The sequence below is a fragment of the Dasypus novemcinctus genome, chromosome 29, assembly GCF_030445035.2.
Source record: "Dasypus novemcinctus isolate mDasNov1 chromosome 29, mDasNov1.1.hap2, whole genome shotgun sequence".
NCBI classification, from domain to species: domain Eukaryota; kingdom Metazoa; phylum Chordata; class Mammalia; order Cingulata; family Dasypodidae; genus Dasypus; species Dasypus novemcinctus.
In genome coordinates, this window is record NC_080701.1 from 28506028 (window position 1) to 28523273 (window position 17246).

Here is a 17246-nt window from a genome sequence, read left to right on the forward strand (position 1 = left end):
TGGCTGATGAAAAATTCATATTTGTATCCCAAAACTCAGTACAGCACTTTAACCTAGACAATGTGTGGGGAAAACCTCAACTGACATTACAAATTCAATTGGTAGCCTGCCAATCGTGTGGTCATTTTGAAATTGTACCCAGTGTCGAAGAATTTTGTCAGTGAGGATGTTGCTGCTACAAAGTAAGGCTTTGCTACTTCATACAAAGTATTTGTTTGTTAAAAGCCATGATAGTTATTTGGTGATATGGAAGCAATATTTTAAGCATTTTGCATCTTATGTAATTATTAGTATAGAGAGGCATTTTTACTGCGCTTTAGCTACTTTTAGGAAGTTAGCTGGCATTGACATGCATGATTATGACACATTTTTCCCCTTAAAAATACCAGGAAGTAGGCATTTTTTTATTCAACATCTGAGTTGTTTTTTTTAAGATGTGATTTTCAACTTGAAAATTTTAAATGTGTTACATATATAAAATGTTTACACATTGGAGACAGCAGCATATTAATTTGTTGTATAGACCTCAGGAAAACATTTTCACTGCCATCTCATTTTTCTATTGAAGAGTAGTATGAGCTTTACAAAATGGACTGTTTAAGTTAAATGAAAACTTTTTATCATTTGCAACTATTTTTCTGTGTGAATCAGGATTTTCTACAAAGCTGTATAACTATCCAAATACAAAAGTAAACAAGATGCTAAGGTTGACTGCTATTAACACAATTTGTGACTTCACAGTTGTGTTTGTAAAAGCAGTTGCACCTCTCTAATTGGTATACTTTATACTTTGTAATAAATATTAGTCAGGAGAATTTATAAAACAAAGATATGTTTTATCAGCTTCACATCTACTTAAAAATTGTTTGGAAACTACAGCTATAGTAATAATTTCTTTTGTCTCTTGATTTCTAAAACAATATGATTTCCTGGATAATCATTCTAGTTTTTTCTACTCTCAAGTCAAAACTTCCCAAAACATGAATAATTCCCAAATGTTAATGGCAAATTTATGAATAAGTCTTAAAGTCAAGTAGTTAATAGTTCATTAACTCTTTTTTGATCCATGTCCTATTTTTGTCTTTCAAAATAAGAAAGTAATCCATTTAGTGTTATCATTTCAAAATAGCGCTGCATGGAAAAAGAAAAAACCTCTGTAAAATTTAGTTGTTTTTACTCTGGATTACTAATTTTAAAGCAGTCAAAATTGTTTTGGAAACAACTATGCATTTCTTCTGGAAATATGGCTCATTTACATAAAAATATTTGATGTAATCAAATGTGTATTATCTAATGAAGGATTGTGAAAAATCAGTACCTTGTTTCTGTAAATTAGAGAAATTTGGAAGGTGACGCAGTTATTCTCAGATACATTGATAGTCGCATGTGTCAAAAGTTCCTATGTATATTTAGTTGCACAGGCATAAAAATTGATTTAAGACATACAAAATGGAGTAAACTTCTATAAGCAATATTTGACTATGAACCCGCAATTCATTTTTTTTAAGGTAGGAGAGTATTTTTCAAATGAGTCAGAATTTATATCATAACAGTACTGAATCTTAATGTGACAGCGGAATGATCTATGTAAAGGTTAAAAACCTTCCTTCTGGATTGATTTCAATCTATGAAAGAGCATCATACTGAATTTTTCTATTTTTGTGGTGGTTGTAAACACAAAACTTTTCATTATACAAAATAGAACATAGACACTGAGAACTACCAAGATGTCATTCAATAGATGAGCAAATAAACTGGTATATCCATAAAATAAAGTAGTACTCAGCAATTACTAGAAATAAACTATTGATTCACACAATAATGTGAATGAATCTTAAATGTATTTTGCCATGTACAAGAAGGCAGAACAACTTACATGCCATTCTAGAAAAGGCAAAAAGTGTAGGGATGGAAAATGGATGAGTAGTTGGCAGAGAATGTTGAGGGAAAGATGTTCCCTAACTAAAGGAGTGCATCACGAGGGAATTTTGAGGGTGATAGAACTATTCTCTTTGCTATTGTGGGAGATGTGTAGCTGTGCATTAAGTAAACCCATAGGACTGTACACTATAAAGAATGCATTGGCCTTTATGGAGATTTTAAAATCGGCCAAGAAATGAGGGAATGCAAGATGGAGCTCACACTGTGACCAATGAATCTAACTGTATTACAAACAAATGATTTACAGTGAAGAGCGAGGAAGGAGAGAACAGATCTATGTATCTTAAGGTAGAGTTTTAACTGAATACTCCATGGCCTAAGACAAAATAGCTATACACAAATACTGTTTTCTAGTGGATAAACTTGTTTCATACAGGATTATGGTTCAGCAATTCTGTGAAATTATGAGTTATTAGGGCTAAACAAATGTATGAATAGATTGTAGATGATGAGCCACATTTCTCACTGTTAAAGACGTACACCTAAGCAAAGGAGAAAGGCTAGAAGGAACCCTGTGATGATGGCTTGGGTTTGGAGGCATCAGTATGAACTCATAGCAGGTGGATGATGGAAGCAGAAATAAATACAGATGTGTAGCTACACACGGGTTCATGGACTTATAATTCCCTACTCTGTCTACCACGTGGACCTGGAAACTTGACTCCTCAGTTTCAGTGATTATACCCACCACCCAGATTTCATTTCTTAATACCCTTCTCCAATAAAAGGAACCAGGAGTCCTTAGAGAATTCATCAATTCCAGGGTTAGAACAAGGAAAGTTGAAAATGAGCTTGGATGCCAGAAAGTAAAGAAGTGCTTGAAAAAAAAATAAAAGAGCTGGGAGCAGGACCTTACATCCTATACGAGCCTACCAGTAAGAACTCTCAATGGCCAAAGCCAGAAAACTGAGTGTAGACAAATCTTTTTTTATGGTATTATGTTTCCCACTGGTATTTCAGAGCTTATTAGCTTTTCTCTTCCCTCCTGTTCATTAACTACATTATACCAGGCATTTTCTGCTTCCTCCATACTTAATCTGTGTTATAATCTCAGCACTAAATATACAATGCTTGAAGGAACAAGGATTGAGAAAATGAGTTTGAGCAATTGAGGGCTTTTCCTGTGGCTGAAGAGAAATGGTGATAAGGAAAGTAGCAGCTGTAAAATAACAAAGTCAGAGTGTCCTTTATTTCATTGGTAGATTTACCTCAGGTTTGTTTTTTGTTTTTAAAGATATGTTTATTTATCTCTCCCCACCCCACCATACACACATTGTTTTGGGCTCGCTGTCTGCTTTCTCTGTCCATTTGCTGTGTGTTCTTCTGTGTCTGCTTGTCTTCTCTTTAGGCAGCACAGGTAACTGATCCTGGGACCTTCCAGAGTGGGGGAGAGGCACTCATTCTCTTGTGCCACCTCAGCTCCCTGGTCTGCTGCACCTTTCGTTGTCTCTCCTCTGTGCCTCTTTTTGCTGCATCATCTTGCTGAGCCAGCACTCCTGCATAGGCCAGCTCTCCACTCGGGCCAGCTCGCCACCCGGGCCGGCTTGCTTTCACCAGGAGGCCCCGGGAATCAAACCCTGAACCTTCCATATGGTAGATGGGAGCCCAGGCACTTGAGCCACATCTGCTTCCCTTACCTTAGGTTTTGATATTTGGGATTAACCTGACTAGTTGGCAAATACCAACCAGTCATATGCACTGGGTTCAGTCTTGGATTATTTGTTTTATATGTGTCACCATGCAGAAATATGAAAATCAAAAATCAAGATACCTGCCAAAGAAATCCCACATATTTAGAAGTAGACTTAAGCATGAAGGCATTGCAGTGAGTGGAAAGCATAGAGGCTTTGGGTGTGTGATAGATTTAGGGATCAGATCCTCACTTTCTTCCTTTCCTTATTATCTCTGTGTCCTTGGATATTTATTTCAACCCTCTGAAGCTGTTTCCTTATCTGTAACATGAGAGGCTAACATCAGTTTTATAAGATTACGATCATTAATTCCTGGCACAGGAGACATTTAGTAAGTGGCAATTTCAGTATTATGGTGGTAGTGATCAACACCAATAGACCATTAGCAAACAAAGTCATTTATTACACTAAATGACTTTGTTCATAGAACACTGTGCTAAGTGGTTGGCTCAATAGTTGTGTTCTTTTTCCTTTTCTAGAGATGATGAAGAGAAAAAAAAATCCCCCTCCGAAGGGACGGATGAGAAGGCAAATGGAACACACCCAAAGACCCTCACTCGAATTGGGAGCACCACCAACCCGTTCCTGGACATCCCTCATGACCCCAACGCTGCTGTGTATAAAAGTGGATTCTTGGCTCGGAAAATCCACGCAGATATGGATGGAAAGAAGAGTAAGCATCGTTTGTTGTCATTTTCTATTTTATTTATTTCATCTGTGGGTCCAGCAGTTGAGATGAATTTTTCTGAAATCAAGTCTAGGATAAAGAAAAAGGATATACTATTTTTCTAGAGGAGTGTGTTTGAAGTTTGGTGAAACCTCTATCCCTTATCAGGAATCTGTTTTGGCTCCTGATCTTTTACTACGAGAAATGGAGAATAGCAGAAAGACTTCTTACAGCTTATTTTGTTCCCAGCATCTTATACTTTTGTTTACTCACTCCTTCAGCAAAGAAAATTGAATACCTACTGTGTGCTAGGTACCAAAAATATAGCTGTGCATAGGATGGATAAGGTCCCTATCTTCCTGGGATCTGCATTTCTGGTGGTTGGGTGGAGAGATCAAATGGGCTGTAGATAGAACAATAACCAGCATGACGCCTCAGAGGCAGGTAGGAAAATTGAGGTCTAAGGCGCATGTTAGAAGAAAGGCGGACAAGTGAGAAGTAGAAGAGGATGGTATAATTACTATGGGGAAATTGAAGGAGTTCTCGATGACAGCTTCTGATAGTGAAGTACGAGGCATGCTTATCTATCAAGAGGTAAGAGCCTTTAAGGTTTGAGAGAAAAATCTTTGCAGAGAGTGAAATAGCAATTTGATGTGGTTCAACACACTAAGAAAAGCTGGTACCTATGCTCAAAAATTAACCGCTTTGGGAAGAGGATGTGGCTCAAGCAGTTGGGCTCCTGTCATGTATCCCCTCGTGGATCCGTGGTTATTAGCTGCACTACAGATTGTGTGTTTACTTTTTCCCAGGGAAGATTCTCCTTTCCTAACTCCCGATTTAGTATATGCTAGGGCAGGACTCTGAGTTGTGTGATTATAGGGATGGAATTCTGTGATTGACAATATTTGTTGTGATGGAGAAAGGGAAAGTTCCCCCAAAGAAGGAATAATATACCATCTCAGGGACAAGAAGTTGTTCTCACAAAGCAATAGATAAGCATGTCTTTGTTCTAGTACACACACACACATATACACTCCTTTGCTCCATACATGCGATTTGAAAAATGCTTTTGCCAAACATTACAATTTTTCTTCCCCACCCCAGATACATTCACCTCCCTCTAACAGGCAATGTCCAACTGCTGCTGCCATCTCCAAGGCTAAGATTTGTTGGTTGTGTCTGTTACTCTCAGTCAGGTACGGATTAAGTGATCTCAATTGGTATAATCTTCAATCTGCAGATTAAATGAAAATATAAAAACACCTGACATACCTTACATACGTTGCTAGAGACAAAAAAAAACCCTGGATATCTTAAGTTTAAAACACCCATTTAAAAAAGGCAAGAAAGGAAGCCGAACAGTTGTCCCTGATTCAGAACATATGCCACATCCTTCCGGGCAGGGATAGTAAAGTTTCCCCATTGATTCTTTTCCCTAACAATGGGTTGACCTCTCTGGTGGTTTGGCTTCCACAGCTTTGCCTATGGCTGAGATTTTCTCTGTCCATTTTTCCCTGGGTTACCTCTGAGAGGTATGGGGAAGTGTCCCCTGCTGGAAGCTTGGTTCCCTTGGCGGTCTACTGCCTGTGAGTGTAGGTAGAAAACCTGAGGGTTGCTTAGCAATTGAGCCGGCACAGACCTCTTTTACCAGGCTAGACACTCTCCTGCCAAAACAACTCCTTCAAAACCTTAGTTACTACTTTGTGAATTTCTGGTTGGTTAAGGCCATGTTAAAAATCATGGGTGTTTTGTCTCTACACTGTTTTAAAATCAGGTAGTATAATTTCTCTGACTGTGGTATGAGTGTATTTTTTAAAAATTGTTGGGAGACCAGATGTGGCTCAAGCAGTTGAGCACTCACCTCCCACAAGGGAAGTCCTGAGTTTGGTTCCTGGTACCTCCTGAAAAAAAAAAAACAAGCAAAAAAACCAACTCAGGGAAGCTGATGAGGCTCAGTGATTGAGCACTGGCTTCCCACATATGAGGTCCCAGGTTCAATCCCCAGCCCCCAGTACCTAAAAATAAAAATATAAATTATTTTTTTAAAAATTATGTGGGTTATTATATTTCCTTGCATTTCCATATAAATTCTAGAATTCTAGAATTAGGATTTTGATTGGGATTGTACTGAATATATAGATCAATTTGTGGACAGTTGATATCTTATTAATACTAACATGGAGTCTTCTAACCCATAAGCATGTCCCTCCATTTATTTGTTTTTAATTCCCTTCAGCAAAGTTATATAGTTTATCATAGATTGGTCCTGGTACACATTTTGTTAAATTTATCCATACGTTTGTTCTATTTTCTGATACTATTGTATTTTTTAAAATTTCACTTAAAAATACTTTAGTGCTAGCACATCAAAATATAATTATATTAACTCTAAATTCTGTGACCTTGCTAAATTCATTTTTTATTTCTGGTAGCTTTTCCTAAGTTCTGTAGGACTTTCTTCAAATATAGTAATGCATGAATAAAGATGGTTTTATTTCCTTTACCACCTGAATACATTTTATTTTATGTTTTGCCCTTTTGCAGTGGCTTGGACATCCAGTAAAATGTTAACTAAAAGTGGTAAGACCAGATATTTTGCTTTGTTCTTAGTCTTAGGGAAAAACATTCAGCATTTCACCATTATTAATGATATTAGCTATAGGATTAATAGCTGCTTTTCATCACTTTGAAGATATTCCCTTTTGTTCCTGATTTGCCAAGAGTTTTTTTTTTTTTTTAATCATGAATCATGCTAATTTTGTCAAATGCTTTTGCTTTATCTATGGAGGTGATCCAATAGTCCTTCCTTTTTAGTTGTTGATTTGGAAAATCCCACACTGATTTTTCCTGGAATAAACCCCACTTAGCTCGTGATGTACTATTTTTTGATGTGTGTGTGTGTGTGTATATATATATTCCTAGATCACTTTGTCAAAATTTTTAATAACAATTTTTGCACCTGTGTTCAAACTGGATATTGATCTAGAGTTTTCTTTTCCTACAATGTCTTTGTCTGGTTTTGGGTATCAGATTACTTAAAAAATGGTTGGAAAGTATTTTCTCCTCTTTTATTTTCTGAAGGATTGTGTATAGTGTTGATATTATTTCTACCTTAAATGTATAATAGCATTTACCAGTGAATCCAAATGAGCTTGGAGCTTTCTTTACGGGATAGTTCAATTTTTAAAATAGATGTAGGGCTATTCAGGATGCTGTTGCTTCTTAAGTGAGATTTTGGTGGTTTGTGTTTTTGAGGGAATTTGTCCATTTCCTCTCAGTTCCAAATGTATTGGCATAACATTCTTCATAATATTTTATTATCCTTTAAACATATGTAGAATCTGGGTTAATGTTCTCCCCTTCACTCCTCATATTGATAATTTGTATCATATTACTTTATTCCTTCACCAGCCTTGAGATTTATCAATTTTATTAATCTTTTAAAAGATACAACTTTTACTTTTATGAATTTTTGTCTATTTGTCCATTTTATATTTAACTCATTTCTACTCTTTAATTTTTTTCTTCTGTTTACTTTGAGTTTATTTTACTTCTCTATTTTAGGTTTTTGGGGGGGGAAGGGTGGAAAGTTACTTATTTGAGAACTTTGTTCTTTTCAGATATTAACATTCAGTGCCCTAGATTTTCCTCCAGACATTATTTCAAATATATCTCACAAATTCTTATGACATATTTTCATTCATTTCAAAATATTTTCTAATTTTTCTTGTGATTTTTTTTTCTTTCATGTTCTTCTGGAACATGCAGGTTATACTGCATTTAGAATTTTTCCATGTATCTTTGTTTGACTTCTAATTTTTATTGTTGTCAGAACATACTTTGTATGATGTGAATAATTTTGTATTTCTCTTGTTTTTTGCCTCAGAACATGGTTGTTTTCGTAAATGTTCTGTATGCACTTGAAATAAATGTGTGTTTTGCTGTTGGATGGAGTGTCCCTTCTATAAATGTCAGTTAGGTCAAATTGGTTGATGGTGTTCAGGTCTTCTATCTTTATATGGATTTCCTTTCTGTCATTTTTTCCTTAATACACAGTGTTTTAGTTTCCTAGGCTGCCCAAGCAAATATCATATAATGGGTCAGATTAAACAATGGGAATTTATTCACTCACTGTTTCGGGGTTAAAAGGACATCCACATCAAGGTGTCGTCAAGACAGTGCTTTTTTCCTGAAGGCTGAGGTTTTGGGACTGGGTGCTGGCAATCCTTGGTCCTTAGCTTGTCACATGGCAAGGCACATGGTGGCATCTCCTGGTCTCTTCTGATAAGCTTCTCACTTTTTCTCTATCTGTCTGAATTTCATTCCACTTATAAAGAACTCTAGAAATGGGATTAAAACCCATCCAGTGTCAGTTGAGCCATACCCTAACTGAAGTAAGCCCTTCAAAAGGTCCTGCTTACAATGGGTTCATGGCCATAGGAATGGATTAAGTTAAGACCATGTTTACTGGGGTACTTGCAACTTCAAATCACCATACTCCATGTTCTGGGCCCAAAAAGATAGGTTCTTTCTATATGCAAAATGCATTCATTCTATCGTAACACCCCAAAAGCCTTAAGTAGTTTTAGCAACAATCCTAAGTACAAAGTCTCATCAAAACCATGAAACCAAAAAAATTTCCACAGATCCTACCTGCCTAACTGCATTTCCAATCCTGCCATCCCCTGAAATAAGGTGCCTGTCTGGAGAGGCTCAGAATCTTCCAAACCATCAATTTCTGGCTTCTTTGGGCCCAGGAGTTTAGTTCTCAGCTTAGCCCTTTCCTCTCTCATTTTACTGTAAGCTGCAAGAAGAAACCAGGCTGTACTTTCCATACTTAGCTTAGAAATTTCCTCAGCTAAATATCCAGGGTCATTGCTTTCCAGTTCTTCCTTCCATCCTACCTCAGAACTGGATTTCTCCAAGTTCACTGCCACTTTAGAACAAGGATTGCCTTTCCTCCAGTTCCCAATAACATATTCATCTTTTCTTTCCAAGGCACTCTAGGTTTTTTCTATCAAGCAACTCACAGTTCTTCCAGCCTCTACTCATTACCCAATTCCAAAGCTCTTTCCCCTTTTTTTGGTATTTGCAATAGCAGCAACCTACTCTCCTGGTACCAAAATCTGTATTAGTCAGGGCTGTCTAAGGAAACAGGATGGACAGGATACATACATACATACACACACACACACAAACACACAGATACATATATATATATATATATATATATATATATATGATGTAATTATTAAGTTTTTATTAAAAATTAACTCACACAACTGTGGGGATGGATATGTACAAATTCCGTAGGACTGACCATGAGCTGGAAACGCTGATGGTTTTTGCTTAATTCCCCAGGAGAAACTGGCCAGCTGAATTAGAGAGGGAAAGGCTCCTTTCTGACTGCTGAGATCATACTTTTCCTTTTAAGGCCTTCAACTGATTGGACGAGACTTCTCTCATTGTTGAAGGAGACTCCTCAGTTGATTGTAGATGTAATCAGCCATAAATGTCATTAACTTGGTGACAATTTAAATCTCTGGAATGTCCTCACAGTAACAGGCCAGTGCGTGCTTGACCAAACAAGTGGACACTAGACTGAGCCAGGTTGGCACATGAACTTAACTGTCACACACAGAAGTATGTCCTTTCAGTGAACTGACCCCTTATCATTATAAAATGACCTTCCCTATCCCTGGTCACATTCCTTATTTTGAACTCTACTTTGTGTGATACTAAGATAACCACTCCAGCTTGCTTTTGGTAAGTTCTGTGTGAGATATAAAACATTTCTTCTGTCTTTTTCATTTTTTTATCTATCAGTGATTTTTATCTTTAAAATTATTTTCGTTTAGACAGTGTATTGTTGGGTCTTGCTTTTTTTCCATCTGACAGTCTGTCTTTTAATTGGAGTGTTTAGACTATGTGCATGTATGCATTTATAAAAATTCTTACTGTAATTGAGTTTAAGTCTGCCATTTTACTATTCATTTATTACATTTGTTCTTCTTTCTTCTTTTCCTGACTTTTTTAGGATTAGCTTTTTGTTTCTTTCTGTTTTTCTTCATTATGACCTTATTAGCTGTATCTCTTCATTTCATCATTTTCGTAGTAGCTGTATAGTTTACAATATACATCATGACTCATCACAGTCTACTATTAATGTTATACTATTTCATATGCAGTTTGACACCCTTGTATAACAGCAAACTTCCCTTTCTCTCTGCCTATCCTTTGTGCACTGTTTGTCATACTTTTGACCTCTACATATGTTATGAACCTTTATTTTTATTTTGGTTTTAAACAAATGATTTTTAAAATTTTTTTTACCCATTTATTGACTATTTCTAATATATTTTGTTTCTTTTTATGGATCCAGATTTCCATTTAGTATTATTTTCTGCCTTAAGAATTTTCCTTATTATATGTCTTGTAGGCCTGTCAGTGAGGAATTCTCTCATATTTTATTGACCTGAAAAAATCTACTTCATTTTAGAAATTTATGTTCACTGGGTATAGAATTCTTTGAGTTTTTTCTTTCTGTAATTTAAAAGTGTTGTACTGTTGTTTCCTGCCATCCTAGGTTTCTAACAAAATGCCTGCTATCATTCTTACCTTTGTTTCTCTGTGCCTAATGTGCTTCTTTCCACCTCCACCCTTTACTGGTCCCTGGCTGCTTTCTTGATTTTTCTCTGTATCTCTGGTTTTAAGAAGTTTCCTAATGATGTGCCTTAGTGTTGATTTCTGTATGGTTTCCTAGTTTGAGGTTTGTTAATGTTTTTGGATCCATGCTTTTATATTGTTCACCAGTTCTGGAAAAATTTCAGCCATTATTTATTCAAACACACACACACACACACACACAGCCTCTCTTTATGGAACTCCAGTTTCCTGTGTGTTAGACCACTTGATAATATCCCCACAAATCATTGTGGCTCTGTTCATTGCTTTTGTCCTTTTGATACTTCATTTGAATAATTTTTATCACTTGTCTTCGTTTATTACAGGATATTTCATTTCACATAGTGTTTTTTTAATCTTTGAATGTTCAAATGGAATGTTTTGTATCCTCCATTTATCTACTTCTCAGGCTTAGGTTTTCCTTAATATCTTTGAGCATATTTATGATATAATAGCTGTTTTATGGTCCTCACTTTCTAATTGCTTCCTCTGTCATATCTGGAACTATTATTGATCAATTTTTATGCTGATTTTGGGTCGTACTTTCCTTTATCTTTATATTCCTGGTAATTTTTGTGTGTATGCTGAACATTATGAGTTGTGTAGGTTTTTGGTTTTAGATTTTTGGGTTTTTTTGGATGCTTGACTTAGCTATATTCCTTTAAAAATTTTTGGGTGTACAGGTGGATCAACTGAATTCTTGAAGCTTTGCTTTTGTCCTTTGTTATGTTGGATCCAGAGCAGCCTTTATTCTGGGACTTATTTTGCCTCGTTAATAAGGCAATATTACTCTCTTCAGCCTCTATTACCCCATTTATTTAAAGTCTTTCCATTCTTACTGATGAGAATGCATACTCTTCCTAGCCCTATCTGAGATCCTGCTTCACCTTGACCATTCTCCATCCTGATCTCCTCAACTCAGAAAGACTTCTACTTTCTGTTTAGGTATGCCCTTCCACAGGGGCCTAGAAACTTCCTCAAAGCAGAAAGTTTGTCTTAACCTCATTTGTTCCCTTTTCTTAGAAATCATACTTATATGCTGTTGTGATCTAATGTTTGAAACTTTTATTTTATATATTTTTTGTTTTGTATATATTGTCCTGTTTTCTAGTTGTTATGGTAGGAGGGCATAACAGTTCCTGTAGAAATTAATCCTTCATGGTCCTAAGCAGAAGGAAACTGAGTATCAGTCTCTTGTTAAGAACTCTCTCTCTAGTTACCTCATACTTGATGAGCTATGAAAGTGATAAGGAGTGCTGAGCATTTGGGTACAGGCACACAGTTTAGATAACTATTTGGAGACCCAGAAAGAGATCTGTTTCCTTCCTATCTAATCTCCTTACCTTCACCCTCTCCCCCACGATTTCTTGGGCTTTCAGTTATATCTGGGTTGAACTGATTCATCAAAGTGTTACGGTGTGCTGCTGCTTGAAGTTGCTCCAGAATGCCTGAAATGTATCTAAATGCATTTGCCTTTCTCTTTGGAGAATGGTCAGTATAAGCAAAGCTGAAAGGTTTTTTTTTTTTATATTAAGCACTCATGTCATATCATTTTTTGTATCCAGTACATTTTAACATGTCAAAAGAGCAGTGGGGCTTTCCTGAATTGCAGCCTCATTGTTTATATAATATCTCCGAAAACTGAGAGACTTGTGTAGTTATACATTTTGGGTATATTTATCCTAATAACTCTGGAGAGACTTATTTTTATTCATTATGTTTCATTATAGCTAGAGCTATAGTACACTTAAACATGCTTGTACACATGTCCAGATGCTCTGATGACAGACACTGCTAAAGGTTTTTAATAAATGAAGATTTGGGTCAAAGCTCTATGGAGAGATTATTTCCTCATAAAACCATGATTAACTAACTTGTCTCCAAGGGACCATTTGTCTGGCTCAAGATTTGTTTGCTTTCACATTTTTTTTTTTTAATTAACTATAAGGACTCATTTTGTCAGATTGCAACCTCAATTGCTAATCTAAATATTGTTAAAACCTTGGAGGCTTTCTTTGTTTCATTTTTTGCCTTTTAAAAAAATGCTCAGAAATTATACCCCTAAGAGACAAATCATCATAAGAGAAAATGTTTTATCTTTCATAGACATATGCATGCTTACTAGACCCTTTAAATCTGACATTGAGAGAAAGCTTTGAAAAGTCAAATTTGGGGGAAAAAAGTGTATCTTTTGGATTTTGTCAAGTATAATGAAAACCAGAATTCAGTATAGGCTCTTATGTTTGATCATTCTGGTGTAAAGTATTTGTAGAAATCAAGAAAGTTATTAGAAATAACCTATTCCAAACACAAATGTCCTAAATGATGATGATAATGATAATTAAGGGATTACTCAATATTAGGACTTTATCCTAAGACACTTACAGCCATTAACTCACTTAATCTTCAGCCTATGAAGTAGATGTTATCAACCCCATTTTAGAGATGAAGAGATCTATCCTAAGCATCTTATCCAAGGCTGTAGTATAGAATAGTAGTCCATCTGTTGGGATTAAAATCTGATTATAGTGAACTAATTGCAGCATATTATTTAAAGAAGTGCCCATGAGAAAATATGCTTGGGAAACTTTTAAGTTCTACATTTTTTCAGTGACCTGGGCAGTGTTACTCTGTAGCATGTGTTTATATGATCAGAAGTCTCAAACTAGGGGCTCCAGGACCCTAGCTTTCTTTTGGCTTGGTGAACATAGTGCTTTTTAAATATTGAATTTTCATGAATTTATTTAGGCATATTCTAGTTGATCATAGTTTCCACTGATCCCTTATAGTCTCATACCAGGCCATCTCCCAAATAATTGGTGTTTGTCTGGCCCCAAAATAATTTGATATTGTGAACCAACCCTCTTCCCACCTCTCCCCCTCCCCCCCCATAAAGCGATGTAGCATGCAAGAGGCAATGGATAGTTGATGGGGAAGGCCATACAAATTAGTGGTAGCGATATGACAAGAAATGGAGTGATTGTAGTTTATATTACCAGAGTGCACATAAGCTGAGATGCAAATAATGAGTATTTTTTACATAAATTAAATACTCCTTAAGTACCTAAGGATATATATTATAAGGACTTATACTAAATATAGCGTCTTTCTGTTAAGGAGCTTATATGTTAGGAGTAAGTACTGTACAGAAAGCAATTACAATTTAGAATCTATAGTACAGACTTTTAAATATAAACACTATCAGTTAAATGTTCAAAATTGAAGGGAAGGGATGCAATTGGGGCATGCTGACATTCTACTAGATAACAAGACAGATAGGACAATGAATGGAAAAGAGAGCCTAGAAGCAGCAGTCTCCAGGGTTTATGAAAATTTGACATGTGACTTAGGAAGTAATGTAATTAGGAATGACAAAGATGCTTCAATAAATGGTGCTGATATGGTATATGTATGTTTGTGTGTGTGTGTGTGTGTGTGTTCCCCATCTCAGTTCTAATGCCTAAATCAGTTTCAGGTAGGTTAAAGGTAAAAAATTGAAAATAAACCCTCTTAGCAGAAAATATGAAACAGTATCTTTGTGACCTTTTGACCTTTGTGTAGAGAAGGATTCCTTAATATTTAGAAAGATGAAAAAACAGTAAAAGAGAATATCGATGGATAAAATCACATTAAGAGTAAAGACTTTTTTTTTTAACATCAAAAGCCTCTTTCAAAAAAAGTTCAGAACACCCACAGATTGGAAGATGATACTTGCAGCATATTACTAATAAAAGGTTTGTATCCATAATATATATTTATAAAGATACTTGTAAAGATCAATTAGAAAAAGACAGATAACCCAATAGAAAACTGGACAAAAATATGAGTAAAACATTCACACAAAAAAGGAAATTTAAGTTAGCAAAAAAAACAATTGTTTTAGTCTGCTAGGCTGCCAAAGCAGTATCGCATAAATGGATTGCCTTTTAACAGTGGGAATGTATTAGCTTACAAGCTTAAGCTCTGAGGCGATAAAAATATCCAATCAAGGCACCATCAGGTAGTTCTTTCCCTGAACATGGCTGCTGGCGATCCTGGACTCCTCACATGGCAAGGCACATGGTGGCATCTACTGGGTTCTCCCTCCTCTTCGGGGTTTCACTGTGTTCAGTTTCTTACTTCCATGGCTCACTCTCTTGCTCCTTTTCTCCCTCTCACTCTCTTCTCTCCGTCCTACCCCCTTGCTCCCCATTCATCCTGTTTATAAAGGACTCCAGTAAGAGGATTAAGACCCACCCTGGGCCATGCCTTTACCGAAGAAACCTAATCAAAAAGCCCTGCTTAAAATAGGTTTACACCCACAAGATGGATTAGCCTTAAGAACTAGCTTTTCTAACTTCAAACCATGGCAGTGATACTCAAACCGTAATCAAATATATGCAAATAAAATGCGCAGTGAAATATTTTATCTATCCAGCATTGGTCAGAATTCGCAAGAATGATAATACCAAATATTGGCAAGGATTTAGAGTGGTAAGCCCTCTTAGAATGGGGATATAAGTGGTAGCACCTCTTTGGAAAACAGTTGGCGATATTCAGTAAATTTGAAGATGCTCATACCTCTGTCTCAGGAAATCCAATCGTAGGTGTATGCCTAGAGAGGCTCTTCCAATTTTTCAAGAGGAGGCCTGTTCATAGTTATATTGTAGCAGCACAGTATAAAGTAGCCTAAATGCCCATTAATCAAAGATTGGATAGGTTTTATAAATTCATATAACAGAAAACTAAGTAACGGTGAAAAGTAAGGGAACTCTTGAAGTCTATGTATCGACACAGATGAATTTCACAAAAGCAATGCCGAATGAAAAAAGCAACGTACAGAAGAAAATGTAGAAAATTTCTAAAACATGTAAAACAACAGATTTTAGTAGAAATACATTAAGATATTGAAGTCACTAATCATGAAATAGTAGTTACCTCTGGCAGAAGGAAGGACATGTGATCAACGAGGAGGACTCAGAGCTTCAACAATATAATTTTATTTTTAAGCTAGGTGGTAATACATGTATGCTTGCTATATTGCTCTTAATAGCCTTTTGATGTCTTACACATATCATAATTTTTTTAAAAACTTGATAGAATACCTGATTGTATGGAAATCTAGAAACATTTGAGATCATTTTTCTTGAAAACTGTACAAGAAAAAATAACAGAAAAACCTGAATATACCATGGGAAAAAATGTCTTTATATTCACCATTTTCTGTAATGTAATACTTTGAATTCTCACCACAATAATGAAATTGTATGTTTTTCACATTTAGCAATATGAAAGACTTAGTTATAATCCATAGCAGAATGTAAATATTGTGCACTTTGGTCCTGTATGAGTAGAGATGCAAGAAGTTGGGAGATGAAAGGGGAAAAGAGATATCAAGGGAGGCAGTGAGAGGCCATTCTGCACTTCCTACAAAGAGGCCGTGGAAAGATAGTTCCTATACTGAGGGAACAGAAGATAATGTTGACAGCATGCTCTTTGAAGTTACAGAGGTAACCAATAAATATACAAATAAAAATCCATATCATAATACTGGGAAAATGGAATGGGGTGGGTTAAATGTGATAAATCTCCATCTACCACAGCAGAAAGTCAACAGATAATGTTTACACTGTATTAAGACATAGTGGTGGAAGCACCTCATTTAGAGATATGATGATAATTAACTACCAGAAGAAATAGCTCAAATGCTGAAAGTGATTTTCTTTGGGAGAATAAAAATAGAGGAGTTGGAAAGGAGTGAATCAAAGGGGTGAATTGCGTTGATATCACTTAAATATTTTTTTAATCTCAATATTGAATTTCTAGTGTAAATTTTTTGGTCGCTTTACCTTCTGAGATTTGTTTCTAATTTAAAATGTTGAAATATTCATTGCTTTTCAAGGATGTGGAAACTGTATCTAGTTCCTGTTTTCAATCTCTTTTTAAATACCCTTACATTTGAAATATAAGGAGTACTTGGTAGCATCTTGAGCTGGTCATGGAGGTTCACTCAAGTTAAAGGGTTTTCTATACCTGTCTGTTCATAGGAAGTCTTGGAAATTTAGTCCCCCATGTCAGATTTGAGAGAGTAGATGTTATTCTGAGTCACACATAGTGAAAATAGAGTTTAGAATGGCAGTGCAGGCAGAATTCTTTGCTATTGTATAACATAGCAAAGAATTAAGAGATAATAAAAGTGAAAGTGTTGTATTTCTTTCCCCGTAAAACAGTCTCCTCGTGTTAGAGACTCTATGAGTGGAGGAAAAGTGAGCCAATTATTTTTA

The 17246-nt window shown here is 35.8% G+C and overlaps 1 protein-coding gene across 5 annotated transcripts in view; it reads left to right on the forward strand.

Annotated features, from left to right (window-relative positions):
• PSD3 (pleckstrin and Sec7 domain containing 3) overlaps positions 1 to 17246 on the forward strand; it is a 483258-nt gene that overhangs the window by 393428 nt on the left and 72584 nt on the right. For all 5 annotated transcript variants that reach the window (XM_058290063.2, XM_058290064.2, XM_058290067.2 and 2 more), the window contains one exon: positions 4112 to 4305. In XM_058290063.2, coding sequence (XP_058146046.1) covers positions 4112 to 4305 — 194 coding nt within the window. The remainder of the gene's footprint in view (positions 1 to 4111; positions 4306 to 17246) is intronic.